Source organism: Muntiacus reevesi, chromosome 1, assembly GCF_963930625.1.
Source record: "Muntiacus reevesi chromosome 1, mMunRee1.1, whole genome shotgun sequence".
NCBI lineage: Eukaryota > Metazoa > Chordata > Mammalia > Artiodactyla > Cervidae > Muntiacus > Muntiacus reevesi.
The window spans coordinates 66,830,404-66,853,028 of record NC_089249.1 but is presented as its reverse complement, the minus strand read 5'-3'; the positions used below and the strand labels follow the sequence as shown (position 1 = coordinate 66,853,028).

Below are 22,625 nucleotides of genomic sequence, written 5' to 3'. Positions count from 1 at the left end.
TGAAGTAATAATTTAAAAGTTAAAAAAGTAGCAATTTCCCTCCCCTTGGTCTCTCTACACTCTTGGACTCTGCTCTGGTCCTCTCTCCATCCCCTCTTTGGACCTCTTCCTCTCTCTCCTTGTTTCTCTTTCCCCCTCCTCCTTTCTTTCTGTCCATTCTGTTAGCCTTCATTCACTGACGACATACAGAAACTCTCATATGCGTCTTTATATTCAGTTGGATTTGCTGGTAAAAGTTGAATGCTTCTTGTATTAATTTTTTAATACAGGTTAATGGGCTTCTATTTGTCTTAATTTGAAAAGATGGGGAAAGCAATATAAGTTGCTTTTGCGGTCCTCAATTGATTTCTTCTATAGATTTGTAACATTCAAGGAAAATAACTTTCAATTTCAAAGAAAATAACCTTAGCTTCAGGGAATTATATCCTAATTCCAATTCTGTCATTAATTGAGTGATCCTTTTCTATTCACTCCTCTTTTTTTGTGCCATGAATCTTACTGTCGTCAATAGGAGTCCAGTATCCCTGGTTGGAGGAAATTCGCTATGGACAGACATTTTGAGCTACTGCGACTCCATATCTCAGGCTACATTTAGGGGACAGTGGAATCTAAAACAGGATTATTCTTTAGTCCAACATATATCTATTGGGATGTACTAAAATAGCCAAAATTTACCAAGCTCTTTCTCTATGTCAGAATTGTGCTCAACATTTTCCATAGATTACAGGTCCTTAACCCTCTGAAGAGCTATCAACCACAGAGAAGTTAGGTAACCTGCCTGAGGTCTCAGAGCTAGAAAATAATGAAGTTAGCATCGTAGATAGACCCAGGCTGGCTGTCTCCTGAGCCTCCCTCTAGCCCCTCTTTACTACCTCCAAGACTGTAGGCTGGTTGGATTAATAAATCCACAAGGATATCAAATGCTGCCTAAATTGCCTGAAAATAATCCATTCTCTTACTACCCAAACCACATTTTATGACTCAAAATTGTGGAAACAGACTACCCCAGAACCCTGAGGATTGTTTGGTGGCCTGGATGCCAGAGGGTCCCAGTCCTAGAGCAGCTCTGCCATTAGCTTGCTATGTAAGCTCAGGCCAGACTCTGGCCTCTCAGAACATCCGCTTCTTCATTCAGAAAATAAATGTGTTATATCAGACAACAGCAAATGTCCATTTCAGCTTCACCCCAGTATGTACCCTGATCCCAGACAGGTGACTTCTGAGCCCACTCCAGTTTTATCTCTTTCTATCTGTCCAACTCTCTAGTAATATAAATTCCATAGTATCACTCAGTTATCTGTTCCAGAATTTCATTATTCTTGTCCACAAGAAGGTGTATGAACTGAGCCCTAAATTTTGCAAATAAAGACCAGAAATGATAGTGGCAAAGGGAAGGCTGTCCAGTCACTTTTAAAAAGTGACATTTCATATAGTGAGATGAGGAATTGATTCATTTCTTTGCCTTCTCTTTGTCAGGGTAAATAGTATGAATTCCTTTAGTAATTTCCCAAAGAGCCCTTTTCCACTCCTGATTTTTAATGATTCAGCTTTTCATCACTCTTGTTTCACCACATGATTCTTTTTTAATTCAGGAACCAAAACTGGACCCAATTTTCTAATAATGAATCAGAATACTAGGTTTAAAAAAACCTAGAGCCTATTATACAGAGTGAAGTAAGTCAGAAAGAAAAAGACAAATACCATATATTAATGCACATATATGGAATTGAGAAAGATGGTACCAATGACCCTATATGCAGGGCAGCAAAGGAGACACAGACGTAAAGAACAGACTTTTGGACTCGGGGGAGAAGAGCGTGGAATGATTTGAGAGAATAGCATTGAAACATATACATTACCATGTGAAAAACAGATGGTCAGTGCAAGTTTGATGCATGAAACAGGGCATCCAAAGTCAGTGCTCTGGGAGAACACAGAGGGATAGGGTGGGGAGGGAGGGGGAGGAGGGTTCAGGATGGGGGGGACACATGTGTACCAATGGCCAATTCATGCTGATGGGTGGCAAAAACCATCACGATATTGTAAAGTAATTATCCTCCAATTAAAAAAAATATATATTTAAAACAGGACAGCCCAGGCTGTTATAATCCACATGTCCCTGTTTGACTTACATTTTAAAATAAAGAACCACATTTCCCATAATTTTCTCCATGAACCACTCTGACCCTAATTGAGCTGGAAACATCCAGGTTGAGTTTTGAGAGACAGAATTAGACTGTGAAGCAATAAAGTCGAATATAGATGATTCTCAGTCAGTAGCAATCACACTCTATGCTTACGGGAGACACACTTCGGGGTCATTAATTTAGTGTTTCGACTATCACAGTGGTGGGAGCTACAAAAAGTGAGTATCAATTCTATCCTGGGGAAGAGAAGACAGTCTCTACCATCTGATTTTTCGCATCACATGTTCCAGTCTAGAAAATCGTTGACCCCTCTACAGCAAGTATGACACAAACATAAAGTAGACACCTGGTTAATATATGATGAATGAATGACTGAGCAAATGAATCATTTAGAAGCACCTGAATTACTAAAACATCTGACTCCAATATTTAGTTTAAACCACTCATCGATTCTCTCAACAAATGCTTCCTAAATATCTACTATGTGCTAGTCCCTGGTGATAAAGCGGTGGGGGGTAGGGAGGCAGGAAAAATGCCCCTGGCTTTTTGGAGACAGGCAGTAGACAACATTTAAATATGTGTTATATAGTAATAAATGCTGTAGGAAATAAACTGGGAAGTATTAGGGGTGGTTGATGTGATTTGAGTCAGTGTAGTCAGGCAAAACTTTAAGAAGTTGTAAAGATGTGAAGAAGTGAGCCATGCAGACACCGGGAGAGCAGACAGAACAGTAAGTGTAAAGCCCTGAGGCTGGAGTAGAAAGACGGGGGTAGCCGGACCACGTACATACTTGAAGTCATAACCAGGATTCTGCCTTTTTTTGAGTAAGAAGTGAAGGCACTAGAGGGTTTTGGTGAAAGAAAGGCTTCACCTGACCCACTTGTTCAAAGACTCACTCTGGTTGCTTTGATAGGGAGAGACTGAAGGAAGATAAAGATGGAAGCAGGCAAACTTCTTAAGAGGCTATTTGCATTATTACAAAAAAACCCCAAACAAACAGTGGCTTGGCAATAACAGTAAAAATGGTGAGACACGGAAAGATTCTTAACATATTTTGAGAAAGAGACAAGATTTCCTCATCCACTGAATGTGGTGCATGCAAAAAAAGAGTTGTTCAATGACTTTTGATCTGAGTAGCTGAAAAATGGCTATTTCCTAAAATGGGGAGAACCATATGATGAACAGGCTGAGGGGCAGGTTTGGGTCTATCAATCTGAGATTCTTGATAGATATCAGAGTGAGAGTCCATCCTTAGCTCCACAGTTCCTTCTTGCCCTGGTAGGAGAAGAGATGTGTGATGAGCTCTGACCTGGAAGTAAGAAGTTCCAGTCTCTGTTTATCACCTATCCTTGGGACCTTGGGAAACTCACTCCACCAATCCAAGTCTATATCCTCAGCTATAGAATGGTTAGGTAAAGAATCTGCCTGCAATGCAGGAGACCCAGGTCCAATTCTGGGTTGGGAAGATCCCCTGGAGAAGGGAATGGCTACCCACACCAGTATTCTTACCTGGAGATTTTCATGGACAGAAGAGTCTGGTGGGCTACAGTCCATGGGGTCACAAAGAGTTGGATAGAAGTCAGTGACTAACACTTTCACTTTCAGAATGGTTAGGGTTATTAAGTTATTCTTAAGGGCCACCTCCATCCCAAACATTCTAAGAGTGCCATTTTTTCCTTGTTGGTAGGATTCTCTCCTACAAGGGGTCCAAACCCTTTTTTCACTATTCCTTTTAGCCAGCCTCCCCCCTCCTCATAGAAAAGAAGTTCTTTAAGAATAGTCACCTGGGAGATACAAAAACGCCTTGTTGAGAGAGAGAGAGAGGCAAGACCTCTTGACTCTTAAATCTATTAAGATTTACCATTTACAGCCTGCACCTCTTGAGTTCATTAGTTAATTAACTTCTTGATTTGATTTATCTGTGTTACTTAACAGAAAGGCTTTTTGATCTTGTAAATAGCGAGCATGTTCATATTTTTTCCCTACAACAACCCAGCTAACCTACCCTGTAAATTTGAAAGATGTAACATTTTAAAAGTACACGATGATGATCCCTCTGAATGAGAAGGCTGTCTGATTATTGGTAATGCCAATAATCCCTAAAGATTTTGGAATACACCAATCTCAGAGGATTTATAGCAGACCAAGGTTAGAAAAGCCCAGAGAGATTAATCAAACCAGCAAGCTTCCCCAGGGTGAGGATTAGAGGGGATAGTCATCTCTGCCCAGAAGGTCAGTCTGATGCTCCATGGTAGGCCAGCGCCCTGAGACCTCAGCTCTAATACTGCCTGGATATTGGAAGAGGAAGAGAGCCGGTCCCTCTTGGACCATCATCTGAGGTCCAGGACAGGTGAGAATGGTGAAGGAAGACGCTCCTGCTCGCTTTGCTTAGGGATACACGCTTACCAGGGCAGGAGGCATTCAGTTGCAGCACTTGATAAATCATGGTACCCAAAGTCATTCCCTCCTCCTCTTCAAACTTGTTCACATAGTCCAGCCTAGCAGGACTCTTTCCTACGTCCTGCACTTGCTTCCATTATGTCTATGCAAACTGCTCTCTGCCCTGAGCAGAGAGCAGGGTAGCAGGAGGCCTTACCTTCTCTCTTCATGCCCATGACCAGGCACTTCTGATAGCGGCAGTACTGGCAGCGGTTGCGCTGACGCTTGTCGATGAGGCAGTCCTTGTTATCCCGGCACGTGTAGATGAGGTCTTTCCTTATGGTTCTCTTGAAGAAGCCTTTGCAGCCTTCACAACTGTACACACCATAGTGCTTTCCTGGCCCCAAGAGAAGGACATTCCACAAGTTGCTCTTGTGTTTATCTGGGTCTTTCATTCAAAAGAACCTCTGGGCTCTCCCCAGAAAAACTAGCACCTCACTTCGGCAATGGGAGCAAAGGCGAAGGATAACTAGCACAGAACACAAGCTTGACGACAGGAACCAAACCAAGGGAGAGTAAATACGCCCTTTCTTGTGTCTACCCCCTAGAAGCAATTCTCTGGAGTCACTAATTCCAGAGAATGTTATTAAAAACGTCCTTATATAAGACTTTGCTTCCACTTATTTAATAGGGCAATTCTTATGTTTAGTTAAGCAAAATGTTCTGCCTTCATTCAAGACATTAGTGTACATAAAAAATAAAAATATTTATGATTGTTGTGCATTGTCTAGCAGGAAAATAACCTGTTTCACTCATATTTCTCCATAACTGAAGTCCAAGGACTCAAGAATCTCACTTAGAACTATTATGCTTTATAATAAACTACATGCAAGAAACTAACTTATAAATTTTTCAAATATTATTGCCTATCAGAGGGATAAACTGTTATACGATCTTTACGGCACAACATGACATGTAATCTTGAGATGTGACAAGAAGATCTGGTGGAAGGTGATTTTACTTGGTCCAGGAAAATCTGTTACCTGTTCCATTGTCCTTATTACCTGTCCCACACCTCCAGTTTTCCATGACCCAGCCAAAGATGGCTAATTTGTGTCAGGAGGGCCACCTCACACATGACCACACAGGCATCAAGAATCAGTCACCATGGACTTCCTGGGTGACCCAGTGGCTTAAGACTCTGTACCCCAAATGCAAGGGGTTTGGGTTCAATACCTGGTCAGGGAGCTAGATCCCATATGCTGCAACTAAAAAAAGATCCTGCATACCACAACTAAAAAGACCCCACATGCCCAATTAAGACCCAGCACACCCAAAGAAATAAATATTTTTAAAAAGTAGTTTTTCTAGGTAGACATCTTCCCAATACGACACACCAGGCAGCTTCGTTCAGTTGTGAAATTTTGAGACTTGAACAATATAATGAGACAAATTATGCAAAACAAATTTAAGTCTGATTCTTGAGAGTGACACGTGATGCAGTTTAGCTATAGACCTGATATGACTTTCTAATCTGGTAAATCTGAAGTCCCTGAGAACTAATCAATGTTAATATCTGGATCCCAGGAGCTTATATTTCAGAGGAAGACACTTTAAGGTGCAATGGTGGCTAGAGATAGCCTGCTTGATGAAGTTGTCCCTGAGAACTAATCAATGTTAATATCTGGATCCCAGGAGCTTATATTTCAGAGGAAGACACTTTAAGGTGCAATGGTGGCTAGAGATAGCCTGCTTGATGAAGTTAGTCTGTGTCTAATCAGCTGAATACACCAATTTACTGAACTCATAGAACAACAAATAATGCTCTCAGCTCTGAAGTATTTGTCATTAAGAATTTATCATTTCCATGATTCTCCCATATATGAATGAACCGCCCAACTTCAATTAAACCATAGCAGAAAAAACTCTCTATCAGGGTGTGGCTGGAATTCTGTTGCTATGGCAATGGCCAAATCTGCACAATTTGGGAACAACTTTTTGAGAACAAGCAAACACTAGCCATGTAGCTAAGTTCCAGGCACTGGGAACTTTCAATGGAGTGACATTTTGCAGTGACTTCAGTGGCAATAAAAAGCAGAGAAAATATTGTCAGCCATCATACACAGACATAGAAATCTTCCTCAGCTTCTCTTTCATCAAATCAGAGATTCGATTATCATCAAAATTGTTGAGATGGGGAGTAGAGGGGCAGAAATTTTGGAGAGGTAGGGAAAGAAGTCAGGAAAGAAATAATTTGGGCAAAAGTGGAAGAAGATAAAGAGAATAAAATCAGGAAAAACAATAGTTTCCACCCAGGGAAACATGTTAAAAGCCTAGAAGGTTGTAGAAGGAAATTTGCTAAAATACCAAAGGATTTGTCTTTGTTGGGAATATTATAGATAACTTTTTTAGTTTTCACTGATAACTTTCTAGTTCTCCCATATTTTGTACATTAGGATATTATTTTTAGAATTATAAAAATAATTTTTTAAAAATTAAAGAGACTCTAGATTGAAATACTTGCTCATCACAACCATTTCTTTATCCCAGATACACACGCAACATGGTAACTCCAGAGAAGCTTCCTGAAATGTTTCTTATAAATCTAACCACCTCAAGTGAAGTCATGCTTTAAACTCATCAAGCCTGTGGTGACAGAAATCTACAGCCTGGGCCCCAACTTGGATCATCCTCAAGGACTCTTGTTTTCTCATTGGGTACAAAGAAGCCAAGTGGGAAGTAGAACAGGTGTCTTCCCTGGGACCCCCCTTGCATGGGGCACTTGGGAGGGGTGTCTGCCTCTGTACATACCTGAGGATCTGTCCCCACAGATGGCACAGATGTGTTTAACCAGAGATCCTGGGCTGGTGGATGGGTAATTCATGTTTCCAATGCCAGGAAGCCCTGGTAAGGGCTTGATGTCCTCTGAAATGCTGACACTGTTGACCACATTTAGCTTCAAAAAAAAAAAAGATACAATAAAACACAGAGTCAGAGTAAACCCAAACCCCAAGGCAGAAACTAACAAGGCCTTCCAGTGGGGGAAAAAAGCAGGTTCTATTTCAAGAAGTAGTTTCCAAGTACAGAGTATCTAAAATTGCCTATGAAGGATGTGAATTTAAGGGAGAAAAAGAGTAACATAGAGGAACCAAGTCATTTCTAAATGCCAAAACCTAAACTGAAAATCACAACACATCTACATCAGAGCTCTCAACTTTAACTCATTTTACTCATGTATTATTTGAGCTAGAAATCCACACTGAACAGCACACTTAGAACAAGTCTGTGTATTTCTAAATTTTTTATTAACTACCTCTTGCCTATTCAGCAGTGCTCCAAGAGGAGATATGGCCCTCAGGCAAGACTTAGACTCTGAAAGAACCAAGCAAATTATGCAAATCCATTTGTTTAGTGAATCAGCAGACCTTCACAAGTGCTCATTATGTCAGGCATCAAGCCAGGCTCTGTAGCACAAAGGTAAATAAAATGCACACTTAAGATGTTTGCAGTAAAATGGAAGAGGAGATAATGTGTAGTGGTCATCTCAGTGAACCTACTCAAGACAATAAGCCAAATGCCCACATCATTGCAGTAGCACTAAAAATGAGCTTAAAAGCCCCTGATCATACTTTTGAACTTGTCTATAAGGAAAAAAATAACCTCCATGAAAATATAAAATCTTTTGCACCAAAGACCAGCACTTCCCAGTACCTGACATCAACCCAGGACGTGGTAGTGTGGTAGGAGAAAGACGGGCCTCTAGGCTGGACAGCTGGCCTTTGTCAAGTGGGGTAGAAATCAAGCATTGTTCTCACTCAGGCTCCAAGGGCAAAAAGCTATGGCAAAAGCTGAACTCCGCTAAAGTAGAGAGGTAAGGTGCTCACTCTTGAGATCAAGGAAGACTTCCCTGTCTGCACACGTGCAGGAAGCCTCCTTGGGGCCAAAAAAGGAGGGGAATCCACGGGTCCCATGCCATAAAAAGTGTGAACATGCACCCACAGCCCTCTGCAGTGGGATCCATCTTAGCAAAATGTTGTGTGAACATGCACCCACAGCCCTCTGCAGTGGGATCCATCTTAGCAAAACGTTGCGAACACATCTTGGGAAGGGTCCTAGGAACAGTCAGGTATGAAGAAAGTAGCAAGATAATTGGCCAGGGTAAACAAAGACAAGCTTCCCAGGTGGCGCTAGTGGTAAAGAATCATCCTGCCAATGCAGGAGACAGGAGAGATGCCGGTTCAATTCCTGGGTCAGGAAGATCCCCTGGAGGAGGAAATGGCACCTCACACCAGTATTCTTGCTAGAAGAATCCTTGAACAGAGGAGCCTGGCTGGCTACAGTCTATAAGGTTGCAAAGAGTCAGACATGACCGAGCATCTGAGCATACACACAAAGACCAGAAGGACAGCCCTACATAAGTGATTTAAATCACCTCTTTACTGCTCTCCTTCTCGTTCAGGATGCCCACACTCCTCTTGGGGTGTGTATTTCTGCCTAGCTTCAGACTTATTGTGCTCCTCCCCACTAGAGAGGATGCTCATACCCTTCTTTCTGTGTGTGTGTTTCTTTGGTACTTTTGTCTTAAATAAACTGTTTCTCTGTGTGCTCTCCCATACATACTATGCTCTGTCTCTAATAAACTTTGTACTTATTTTTACAGCTTTTCCCTCCATGAAACATTCTTGCTTTCCAACAGGGGAAAGAGCCAGGGCCACTTTGCTTCTAACCTCTCATCCCTGGCTGGCTAGGATTCCTGGTTTTCATCCAGGTTCAGTTCAGTTCAGTTCAGTCGCTCAGTCGTGTCCGACTCTTTGCGACCCCATGAATCGCAGCACTCCAGGCCTCCCTGTTCATCACCAACTCCCGGAGTCTACTCAAACCCATGTCCATTGGGTTGGTGATGCCATCCAGCCATCTCATCCTGTTAGCTGGGTTCAGTTCCTAGGCAGGGAGCTAAGATCTCTTTGTAGGATCGCTCACTGCTGTCTCTCTGAGATCAGTAGGGAATTGGTAGAACTGAATGGCTCAAAAAAGGAACATTGTGAGATGCCTTTCCTCACCCCTTAGCACCAGTTAACATTAGCTCCTCACCACCACCAACTCCATGTCTCTTGGTGCGCTAATGGAGGTGACCGAGAAGCCACTGCTACCTGTTTCCTATTCATCAAAGAAAAGTTAAATAAACATGAGTCCATCATCCAGTCGGCAGCATTTCTGTACCCATGGGTACAGGTCAACATTCTAGACACTGTCAAGGGAGATATAACATCTAGATCTGTCTCTCATTCCTCAAAAATGGCCACAATCTCAGTGAGGAGTCAGAACACACAAAAAACTAAGAACATTTCCGAGTAAATTCAAACAAAGGTGATGCTGAGTGTGCATGTGTTCAAGTGTCCAGCAGCAGCACCTGGTGAACACCTGGGGATTTTAGGGAGGGTCCACTGACTTTTGCATGGTCTATATGAATTCTGAATCACATTGCCCAACCGAAGTGACTGCAGCTCCCAAACTGAACCAAAGGTAGGATTTTCTTCTCTACTTAAGGCCTTTGAAACAGAAGAAATGATCAATAAAACATAAAATATAACAGAGCCTGAGTTAGGTTCCTTCAAGATTTACTATCTTTTCAATTCACTAAACAAATATTTATTGAGCAGGAGGTGGGCAGAGGTTCTGGATTAAATGCTGTAAGGGATGCGAAAAAGAAAAGATAGCATTCAGGGCCTTGCTTTGAAACCAAAGTCACCAGGAATTTTTAAAAATTAATTTGTGTGAGAGATGAAAACACATATGTGATGAGGGACTTCTCCCTCCTCTTCCTCCTCCTCCCTCCTTTTTGTACAAGGCTAAGACAAGATATCTAGAATTTATGTTCAGGATTTTTTTTCTTTTGGTTTAATACAGTGGTTCTCATCACCGAATACACTCCTGGGAGCTTTGGAAAAAAATTAATTCCAAAGTCCCACGCCAAGAAATGGTGTGAGGGTCATTGATGCTGGCATTTCTTTAAGTTGATCAGATAATGCTAATGGCAGTCCAGGGTTCCGAAACACTGATGTAGAGGAGAAAACTTGCTTTGAAATCACACAGCCCTGGGATTGACTCCCCATCTGCCCTTATTAGCTGCATGACTTCAAAGAAGTCCTGGGTTCCAGGTCAACATTCCTCCTTATTAATCTTCCTTGACCTTCTGTCTCCTTGTCTGTAAAATGAACATAGTAATACCTAACTTACAGAGTCACTGGGAGGATTAGATGAGATGATAATGTAAAATGTCTGTCACATTGCCTGGTACACAGTAGATGTTCCATAAATTGAAGCTATTATCATCCCAATAAAATCCGGTTAACTCAGATTTTGAATGTTTATTATGAACCAACATTCTGCTATGTGCTAGGAATTCGCAGCATCTCAAGGAAAGTTAGATCCATCCCATGAAATGGAAATATTTTAGAGAGCTCTCTAACTGACCTTTGTCTGCAAATCCTGAAATGGATAAGAAAGATCAAGGGAATAAGAAGGAAGACAATATCACCTGGGGCTCAGGAGACCCTCACCCACCTTCCCTTCCCACTCCCATCTCCAGTAGGACCAGCTCCACCTTCTCCAGTCTGCAGTGATCACAGAACAGTAATTATTGTTCTTGCTACTCAGTGCTACCATCCAAGGAAAGTTTGCTCAGAGCCAACTATTTTAACCCTCACAACAACCCTATGAGGTTTTCCTATTTTCCAGCTGAGGAAACTGAGCCATAAAGAGGTTCACTTATTCATTCACTCACAGGTCCTCCTGGGATGCAAAAGAGAAGTCTCGGGCATTGCCTCAGGAAACCGGCCATCAGTGAGACAAGCCGGCTGGGATAATTTAGGAGAGAAAGACCACAGGCAAGATTAGGGAAGGTGTCTTGAAGGAAGGAGCATTTGATCTGGGACCTGACAACTTTAAAAAAAGAATGGTATTTGAATGAGCCAGTGGGTGAAAGGTTTTGACAACAAAGGCCTGGAGAGAAACCCAACTATTCGTGTCCGGTGGATGTATGGGAGACAAGACCAAGAGGTGGACTGTAACCAAGCCTGAGGCTTGATCGCCCAGGGAAAGCAAGTGAATTTAATCTGAGAGGCCATGAGGAGCCACAAGGTTTCCAGCAAAGGAAAAAAGCCCTTTAAGTATGGGGCAGCAGCACAAGGAAGAGAAGAGAGACACCTGAGGCTATTGCAGTTGCCCATGTACCAGGTTCGGAGAAGGCAATGGCACCCCACTCCAGTACTCTTGCCTGGAGAATGGGGGAGCTTGGTGGGCTGCCGTCTATGGGGTCGAACAGAGTTGGACACGACTGAAGCCACTTAGCAGCAGCAGCAGCATGTACCAGGTTAGGCATCTTCCCAGATCTAACATATTGGAGCTGGAACCCTGAGCTTCTGGATCCCAGCTTATCATTCTTCTTTCCCCACCTTGTCTGTCTTGTGGGGCAGGAGCCCCCAGACCACCCCTGCTTTGGCTGCTTCCAGCCCCCACCCCCTAGGCAATGAGCCCCTGGAGGAGTAGACTTGCATCTGGTCACTGTCTCCTGGCAGCCCCTCTCCAAAACCCTTCCTCTTCCTGGGTTGGATGGTGGTGGGAGGCAGTGGTGGGGACAGGTGGATTGATACCCTCTCCTCTGTTCGTCTCTTTGCTGGCTTGGGGTTTGTGTGGGCTAAGAGCAATGGTAGATGATATTGAAGGCAGCCACCAGAGCTCAAACCCATTAGCTGCCTGGTCCCAGTCCCACAGCTCCCCAGCTGTCTTGTTCCATTAGAAGCCGCTCTGCTGAAGTGAGCACTCCAGAGCTGGGATTTACCAGGTGGCTGGCTAATCCTGAGAAAAAGGAGAGACACACACTTGGCTGACCTGTCTTCCATTTGCAGACTCTCAGCCAAGGACCGAATGCATCCTAGATGCCCTGGAGCCATCACCAAACATCGGGTCCCACATTTCTGAGCTGCTTTCAGCCCAAATTATTCCATTCAAGGCAGATACGCAGCCAGCCAGGCAGGATTCAGGCAGGCACTCCTCTTCCAGTGAGCGGGGTCCTCAGAGGGCCATATCTTTAGTCGAATGAGGGTCTTCACTGTGAAAAGTACAGAGCCTGGACTAGCCACTCCCTTGCTGTGAGGTCTTGACAGGATGACATCACTCAGAGACTGCACTAACTTATGCACAGACTAAAGCAGTGGTTTCCAAGCTGAGAACATGTGTGGCAGGGGGTGGGGAGGTTGAGCAAGAAGTTTTCATATCTCCTACCTCGAGTTCACCAGACCTGTTTTTACTTAACGTGCAATGGCTTCCAAACATGCTTTCACTTGAAGACTTTATGGCTTTTTAAAAATCATTAAACAAGATGGTATTCAAGATCTGTTCTAGCTCTAACATTTTAAAATTTTTACTATATTTTTATTATTTTTAAATTTTCGGTCATGCCACACAGCTGTGAGATCTTATTTCCCCAATCAGGGATCAAACGTGTATTCCCTGCAGTGGGAGTGCAGAGTCTTAACCACTAGACCACTGGGGAAGTCTTACATTTGCAACTTTTATTATCAAAGTAATCTCTGTAAAAATGCAAACATCTGAAAGGGCAACAAGTCAGTTATCAATCACTACCTAGGCGGGAATTATCAGTGACAGAACCCAGGTCAGGCAGCAGGGTTGGGACAGGCTAATGAGGTGGGGGCCTTCCAAAGACTTGCAGGTCCTGCTTCGGAGTCCAGCCAACAGACATCAAACTTACAAAAATACAGCATCACACACACACACACTGTAAAATGTAATCTAGATCATCTGTCAGAACGCTGCATAAATATCTCCTCAATTATATACATGTTGTTTTGGGAAACAACTCACTCCACTTAGATCCTCCCCAGGCCAGGGACTGAGTCTTGTATATTTTTAAAATTTCCAGTCCTTGGTGTAATGAATGCTTGTCGAAATGAACTTCTCTGGAACCTTTCGACAACAAAGAACACACACTTGGACTAATGATCACGTAGGTATAAAATATTTATTACCTTGGTGCCTGATATACCACCTGGGTATAATAGTACTAATAGTAAAAATAATACCACCTTATGTCCATAGAGCATCATAAGCACCTAAGAAGTAATTTCTTAAGTCCACATCTTGTTTGATATACCCAAAAAGTCTCTGTAGGGTAATCAGGGCAAAGTGTGTTACCCCACAATAGAGAAAAAGGAACTGAGATAAATGTAAGTTCAAAGTGATGATTTGCAAAGGTTACACGGTCCTTGCCTCCGGAGTAATCAGTTCAGTTTTCTTACTTCTCAAGACTGAAAATCCAACAAGAGCAAAAAGAGAAGCTCAAACACCAGAAAGGCAGAGCACAGAATAGGACTCCGCGCCTGCTCTCACCCCGAGCACCTCCTTCCTCCCCTCACCCCTAAATCACACTCACCCGAGACTCAGGTCACAGAAGACACATGTTCCCACATGAACTCCACTCAGCCTCAGTCCTGGGTGAGAAAGCAGGGATGCATAGGAACCGTCTATCTGGAGCGTTCAGAGCCCAGCCCACAGTGGCTAACACTGCAGGCACTGAATGTCCCGAGTCACCTAGTTAATTGGGCAAAGTGTCACTGCCCCGTGGCTCCAGAAACCAAACCCCAAACGCAGCTCTGCGTCTGGGGCTGCTGAGCTTCACCAGTGCTTGGCAAACTGAACACAGCTCTCAGAGCCAAAGTTGGCTTCGGCCTCTGCACACAACCCAGTTGGCCAGAACCAGAGCTTCCAGCTGACCTTTCAACCCCAATCCCTCTGTACAGACACATGGTCCAGGAAGAGCGGCCCTGCCACTCACACGGCTGTGGAGCTGAATCTGTTGGCCAGATTTGGCTCAGTGAGACTGGAGTGTGTCTAAAAGCAGGCTTGGAGGGCCGGTGGCTTGCCCCCTCCCCACCCACACACCCTGTCACTGGTCATCACCTCACCCTGTTTTATATCTTCGTGAGTATAGTCATGGTCATTTGAAACTATCTGGTTCATTCATTTGGTTTTTGTCTGTCTTGCCTGCTGCAGTATAATTGCCATTAAAGTAAAGACTTATTCAGTGCTTATCCCTGGAACCTAGGACAGTGTCAGATAGTGACACAGAGTAGGTCCTGCTAAATAGTTATTTGAATAAATGTGAGTGTCCTTTGCAAAATTTTACTTCCAGAACTTCAATCTCTCTTTCTGTCTCTAATCTATTGACTTCGACCTGCCCTCCTGGAATCCATTCACATGAATGAAAATGAATAAACAAATCTCTTCAAGGTCCCGCATTCTAAAGGGTAGAGTGTCACCAGCTCTGCTGACGACAGAGGGAGAGAGTGGCATAAATCCACGTCCCCTCCCACTGCTGTCCGGCCTCCACTTCTCTGAGAGGCTGACACTCCCATGGAACACAAGACTGGAAGTTCTCAGGTCTCTTTGCTATGCTCCCTTCGGTTCTGTCCCTACACCTACACAATGTTGCAATTTATCTGCGTGATATTCATCTTTTCATCCTTGGCAGACAACAGGAAGATCCTGGGGTCACTGTTAAGACAGAAGACACCATGGCTGTGAGTGAATGCAGCATCATGGAGTCTGAGTGGGCTGTGGAGACTTGGGGTCTAACCCTGGCTCCGCTGTGACTAGCTGTGTGAAGTCGGACACATCACCTGAGCCCACTGGGCCTGTGTGGGATGAGGGGCCTGGACGGAATTAGTGGTTCTCAGCTGGGCAGGGGCGGGGCAGTTAGAATCCTCTGTGGGGCTTTTACAACTCACACAAGGGCCAAAATATGGGATGAGGGAGAACTGTGTATGCTGAGAAAGACCCTAAAGGTGAGGGCCATTAGATTACAAATTAGAGTTAAAAGGACTGGCCAAATGGGACCCACAGAAGTACTCTGCTTGGCCATGAAATACTTCAAGCCTCTGAATTTGAATGGCTTCAAGTGGGGAGAGCAGCTCTCTACAGCCCCCACCAGACTCATTCACCCTCCTGTGTTACCTGTATGGCCCCTGACTCCTGTAATCCCTGCACTAGAGAACTGATAAGGTCTTCTCCAGATTCTTTAATCCACAGATGAAAAACTTTCTGAAGTCCTTACTGGCTATGAAATTCTATGACTCCACATGGCTTTGCTTTTAGACTCTGAGCACACTCTCTCTCTAGGGAGAGTCTCTGAAATTCTCTTTGTAGAAGTAAAAAATGCTAAACCAATAGGGGCCTTGTCTCTTCTTCAAGCTATAAATTCAAAAGAGACTATAAGACCTACTAACTCTACTGCTAGATGTGCTGGTGGTTGGAAAACTGACCTCAGTTGTGAGATACCAACACAGTGAGAGAGTGTGGTAGACAGGGTCACTATTCCTAATGCTTCACTCCTGCTAATTCTTCATATCCTTTGCATTGTGTCTTTGTAGTTTCTTACACTAAAAGGCACAAATTATTCCCCTGTCCCACCAATGTTGGAGTCAGTCATACAGTTTCCTTAGACCAATGGAATATCAAGGGACATGATGTGAGCAGAGACTTCACTGTATTTTCCTGATTTGGTTTAGACTTTCCCACTCCTGAGCGATACCTTGAGAAAAGCATGACCCAAGAAGCTGCTGCTCCTGTAGTCGGGACATGAAGAGCTGACCTGCACCCAGGCTGCAGCCTAGACCAGCTCCCCCACCAACTGAAACAGAACCTTCCTCAGTTCAGTTCACTCACTCAGTGGTCCAGCTCTTTGTGACCCCGTGGACTGCAGTATGACAGGTTTCCCTGTCCATCACCAACTCCCAGAGTTTACTCAAACCCATGTCCATCGAATATGTGATGCCATCCAACCATCTCATCCTCTGTCGTCCCCTTCTCCTCCTTCCTTCAATCTTTCCCATAATCAGGATCTTTTCAAGTGAGTCAGTTCTTCGCATCAGGTAACCAAAGCACTGGAGCTTCAGCTTCAGCATCAGTCCTTCCAATGAATATTCAGGACTGATTTCCTTTAAGATTGACTGATTTGATCTCTTTGTAGTCCAAGGGACTCTCAAGAGTCTTCTTCAACACCACAGCTCAAAAGCATCAACTGTTTGGTGCTCAGTTTTCTTTATGGTCCAACTCTCATACCTATACATGACTATTGGAATAACCGTAGCTTTGACTAGATGGACCTTTGTTGGCAAAGTAATGCTTCTGTTTTTTAATATGCTGTCTAGTTTGGTCAGAGCATTTCTTCCAAAGAGCAAGTGCCTTTTAATTTCATGGCTGCAGTCACCATCTGCAGTGATTTTGGAGCCCAAAAAATAAAGTCTGTCACTGTTCCCACTGTTTCACCATCTATTTGCCATGAAGTGATGGAACCAGATGCCATGATCTTAGTTTTCTGAGTGTTGAGTTTTAAGCCAGCTTTTTCACTCTCCTCTTTCACTTTCTTCAAGAGGTTCTTTAGTTCCTCTTTGCTTTCTGCCATAAGGGTGGTATCATCAGCATATCTGAGGTTATTGATATTTCTTCCAGCAATCTTTTTTTTTTTTCTCCCAGCAATCTTGATTCCAGTTTGTGCATCATCCAGCCTGGCATTTCAAATGATGTATTCTTCATATAAGCTAAATAAGCAGGGTGACAATATACAGCCTTGACAATATACAGCCTTTTCCTATTTGGAACCAGTCTGTTGTTCCATGTCCAGTTCTAACTGTTGCTTCCTGACCTGTATACAGATTTCTCAGGAGGCAGGTAAGGTGGTCTGGTATACCCATCTCTTTCAGAATTTCCCACAGTTTATTGTGATCCACACAATCAAAGGCTTTGGCATAGTCAATAAAACAGAAATAGATGTTTTTCTGGAGCTCTCTTGCTTTTTCGATGATCCAGCAGATGTTGGCAATTTGATCTCTGGTTCCTCTGCCTTTTCTAAATCCAGCTTGAACATCTGGAAGTTCACGGTTCACATATTGCTGAAACCTGGCTTGGAGAATTTTGAACATTACTTTGCTAGCATGTGAGATGAGCGCAATTGTGCTGTAGTTTGAACATTCTTTGGCATTGCCTTTCTTTGGAATTAGAATGAAAACTGACCTTTTCCAGTCCTGTGGCCATTGCTGAGTTTTCCAAATTTGCTGGCATATTGAGTGCAGCACTTTCACAGCATCATCTTTTAGGATTTGAAATAGCTCAACTGGAATTCCATCACCTCTGCTAGCTTTGTTCGTAGTGATGCTTTCTAAGGCCCACTTGACTTCACATTCCAGGATATCTGGCTCTAGGTGAGTGATCACACCATCGTGATTATCTGGGTCATGAAGATCTTTTTTGTACAGTTTTTCTGTGTATTCTTGCCACCTCTTCTTAATATCTTCTGCTTCTGTTAGGTCCGTACCATTTCTGTCCTTTATTGAACCCATTTTTGCATGAAATGTTCCCTTGCTATCTCTAATTTTCTTGAGAAGATCTCTAGTCTTTCCCATTCTGTTGTTTTCCTCTATTTCTTTGCACTGATCACTGAGGAAGGCTTTCTTATCTCTCCTTGCTATTCTTTGGAACTCTGCATTCAAATGGGAATATCTTTCCTTTTCTCCTTTGCTTTTCGCTTCTCTTCTTTTCTTAGCTATTTGTAAGGCCTCCTCAGACAGCCATTTTGCTTTTTGCATTTCTTTTTCTTGGGGATGGTCTTGATCACTGCCTCTTGTACAGTGTCATGAGCCTCCGTCCATGGTTCATCAGGCTCTCTGTCTATCAGATCTAATCCTTTGAATCTATTTGTCACTTCCACTGTATAATCATAAGGGATTTGATTTAGGTCATGCCTAAATGGTCTAGTGATTTTTCCCTACTTTCTTCAATTTAAGTCTGAATTTGGTAATAAGGAGTTCATGATCTGAGCCACAGTCAGCTCCCAGTCTTGTTTTTGCTGACTGTATAGAGCTTCTCCATCTTCGCCTGCAAAGCAAATAATCAACCTGATTTCAGCATTGACCATCTATTGATATCCATGTGTAGAGTCTTCTCTTGTTTTGTTGGAAGAGGGTGTTTACTATGACCAGTGCATTCTCTCGGCAAAACTCTGTTAGTCTTTGCCCTGCTTCATTCTGTACTCCAAGGCCAAATTTGCTTGTTATTTCCAGGTATCTCTTGACTTCCTACTTTTGCATTCCAGTCCCCTATAATGAAAAGGACATCTTTTGGGGGTATTAGTTCTAAAAGGTCTTGTAGGTCTTCACAGAACCATTCAACTTCAGCTTCTTCAACATTACTGATTGGGGCATTAGATTACTGTGATAGTGACTGGTTTGCCTTGGAAATGAACAGAGATCATTTTGTCATTTTTGAGACTGCACCCAAGTACTGCATTTTGGACTCTTTGGTTAACTATGAGGGCTACTCCATTTCTTCTAAGGGATTCTTGCCCACAGTAGTAGATATAATGGTCATCTGAGTTAAAGTCACCCATTCCAGTCCATTTTAGTTCACTGTTTCCTAAAATGTCAATGTTCACTCTTGCCATCTCCTGTTTGACCCCTTCCAATTTGCCTTGATTCATGTACCTAACATTCTAGGTTCCTATGCAATATTGCTCTTTACAGCATTGGACTTTACTTCCATCACCAGTCACATCCACAACTGGGTGTTGTTTTTGCTTTGGCTCCATCTCTTCATTCTTTCTGGAGTTATTTCTCCACTGTTCTTCAGTAGCATATTGGGCACCTATCAACCTGGGGAGTTCATCTTTCTGTGTCCTATCTTTTTGCCTTTTCATACTGTTTATGGGGTTCTCAAGGCAAGAATACTGAAGTGGTTTGTCATTCCCTTCTCCAGTGGACCACGTTTGGTCAGAACTCTCCACCATGACCCGTCTGTCTTGGGTGGTCCTATACGGCATGGCTCATGGTTTCATTGAATTAGGCAAGATTGTGGTCCATATGATCAGTTTGATTAGTTTTCTGTGATTGTGGTTTTCATTCCTACGGACTATACAAGCCATGGAGTTCTACAGACCAGAATACTGGAGAGGGTAGCCATTCCCTTCTCCAGGGGATCTTCCCAACCCAGGGTTCAAATCCAGGTCTCCTGCTTTGCAGGCAGATTCTTTACCAGTTGATCCACAAGGGAAGCCCAAAAGGAAAATGAAGTGGTTCAGTCATGCCCAACTCTTTGTGACCCCATGTACTGTATGTAGCCTGCCAGACTCTTCCATCCATAGGATTTTCCAGGCAAGAGTACTGGAATAGATTGCCATTGCCTTCTCCAGGATGTCTTCCCGACCGAGAGAGTGAACCCAGATCTCCCGCATTGCAGGCAGACTCTTTACCTGAGCTACCAGGTGATCTAGAACTTTCCTAGACAACACATAAACTTGTAAGAAAATAATTGTGTGTTTTTGTAAGCCATGGCAATTTGGGGATTGTCTGTTATACAGAATCATTGAAGCAATAGCTGACCACTACAAGAAATGAAGGTGAATGATCTCAGTGTGACATTGCTAGAAGGAAATAAACCGCATATGGCCAACCTATAGTTTTCTTAGAGCAGCTAAAGCAATGTCTACCACGCATATACATCCTTGCCTCTGTTGCAGCAAAAGGCACTAGGAACTAAAGTGAAGGTTTTTTCCCCCTGAGTTTCCACAAGCTTTGCCTCTATCTCAGAGATAACATGTATGTAACACAGTCTGCCTTGTTTTAGATTTATCCATGTGCAACACCTGCTTCTCAATGGTAAACTCCTGGAGAGCCAAGACCACATCCTGATCATTTCAGTATCACCTACAGGATGTGGAAAAGGACCAGGCACTTCACTGACTTGAAAAATACCTAGTATTGAGTTGAGAAGGATCAAGGGGGTCCACCCCTTGGAAGACAAACAGGCCTAAGAGATGTTGAAATTACAGCCAGGACTGAACCATCAAAACGCCTGGGCCATGAGGCATTGTCAGTTCTCTGCGGCCGCCTGAGGACACACTCCGTGAAGGCCGTGCAGGAGGGAAGCCTACACAGACAGCCGAGTTCCTTCCCCAGCACGCGTTAAGCACCTACTGATCGCTGGCTCAGCAGCAGGATGAACCTGTTAAAGACGTCTGGAAGGACGTTGAAGATGATGGACGCACACCTACCTGAGAGCTAGGCGGGGCCACCAGATTGATCCCTGGGGGGGCTGCCAGTGCCCCCGAGGGTGGGCCCATGGCAGAAGTGATGACACGATATGGAGAGCCCAGGGCGTTGAGGGGGGCCCCCACTGCACCCAGAGTTCGCGGGGCACTCACTGGGGTGTCGGTGTAGCTGGGGCGGCTGTCCACGGGCTTCCCTGTGGACAAAGCTGCCGATGGACTCATGGACGTGGAGCCAGTATGGCCGGGAGAACCTGCAAGGAGAAAAAAGTCAAGGTGATGGGAGGGTTGATGTGTGAGGACAGAGTCCCCTCCTTTTGTCTCCTGTATCATTCCCCTGCTTCCAGCCACAGCCGCACACCTGTGAACTCACAGCTGGCAGAATAAAGGCCAGCAAAGACCAGGAAGGAGAAAGGACTTGCTATCGGACAGGTCCTCTGGTACGCCACATGGAATTCACCTTGAACTGTATCAGAACAACAATCAGGGCCACAGGGACATAACCCACAAGTCCCCAGGCCTGGGGGACTGTGACCTGAGCCGGTGAGACTGGGAAGGTGAGTCCATACCAAGCTCCCAGGTGGGGGATGGAGTGAGCAGGTGTCTGGCTGCTCCCAGAATTCCCTGCTCAAACTCATTTTGCTCTGAGACCACGGGTAGGGCTGAGCCTCTATATAGTCAGGAGTCATTCATTCACATGTAATGAGCATCTATTATGGTGCAGGTACCACATTAGATGCTAGCGATTCAGAACTGAAGGGAACACTGTGCTTGCTGTTGGGAACACATTCCATTATGATCATGGGGAAGGCAGAGGCTGTTAGCATGCCTTTCACTGTCTGTAGCTTTTGCATTTTCGTCCCATAAGGTTCTTATCCAATCTCTAGAGTGTAGGCTTAATCAGCACTTAGGGAAGAAGACTCAGGATGGCTGGGTATGGCTCAGCGGCCGCAGAGGCCCCAGAAGGCAAGTGTGACCTGGCCTGCCCAGACTGTTTCTCCGCTGGGGATAGGAAGCTGTGGCCATAAGTGTCTGTGAAATGGGCTCTGGACAGATGGCATCTGGTACCTTTTTCCTAGAAAAGTTGAGCCCAAGTTCCCTCCTAGATGCAACTCAAGATAAATGAAAAGAAGCATACCCAACTTCCATCTCAGGAGCCCAGCATGGAGCGCCCTCTCCAGAAGAGAGGAGCTGTGAACTTTAGGGTCCCAGCAGCAGGGCAGAGACTCGGGAGAGCAACAGAGCAGCCCACCGAGAATCACAGTCCCAGCTCCCTGTGTGGCCGGCATGCAAGACAGATTCTGCATCATAATTTTATATATATATAGTTTCCATTTATTTTTATTAGTTGGAGGCTAATTACTTTATAATATTGTAGTGGTTTTGTCATACATTGACATGAATCAGCCGTGAAGTTACATGTGTTCCCCATCCCGATCCCCCCTCCCACCTCCCTCCCCATCCCATCCCTCTGGGTCTTCCCAGTGCACCAGGCCTGAGCACTTGTCTCATGCATCCAACCTGGGCTGGTGATCTGTTTCACCCTAGATAATATACATGTTTTGATGCTGTTCTCTTGAAACATCCCACCCTCGCCTTCTCCCACAGAGTCCAAAAGTCTGTTCTGTACATCTGTGTCTCTTTTTCTGTTTTGCCTATAGGGTTATCATTACCATCTTTCTAAATTCCATATATATGTGTTAGTATGCTGTAATGTTCTTTATCTTTCTGGCTTACTTCACTCTGTATAATGGGCTCCAGTTTCATCCATCTCATTAGAACTGATTCAAATGAATTCTTTTTAATGGCTGGGTAATATTCCATGGTGTATATGTACCACAGCTTCCTTATCCATTCGTCTGCTGATGGGCATCTAGGTTGCTTCCATGTCCTGGCTATTATAAACAGTGCTGCGATGAACATTGGGGTGCATGTGTCTCTTTCAGATCTGGTTTCCTCAGTGTGTATGCCCAGGAGTGGGATTG

General features: G+C 44.0%; 1 protein-coding gene across 1 annotated transcript in view; it reads right to left on the bottom strand.

Moving 5' to 3' along the window:
• The window catches only part of RXRG (retinoid X receptor gamma), a 51,387-nt gene that overhangs the window by 12,260 nt on the left and 16,502 nt on the right, over positions 1-22,625 (bottom strand). Inside the window, exons 2-4 of the mRNA XM_065924838.1 lie at positions 20,647-20,894; positions 7,338-7,482; positions 4,744-4,923 (exon numbers count right to left, since the gene is read on the bottom strand). Coding sequence (XP_065780910.1) covers positions 4,744-4,923; positions 7,338-7,482; positions 20,647-20,894 — 573 coding nt within the window. The remainder of the gene's footprint in view (positions 1-4,743; positions 4,924-7,337; positions 7,483-20,646; positions 20,895-22,625) is intronic.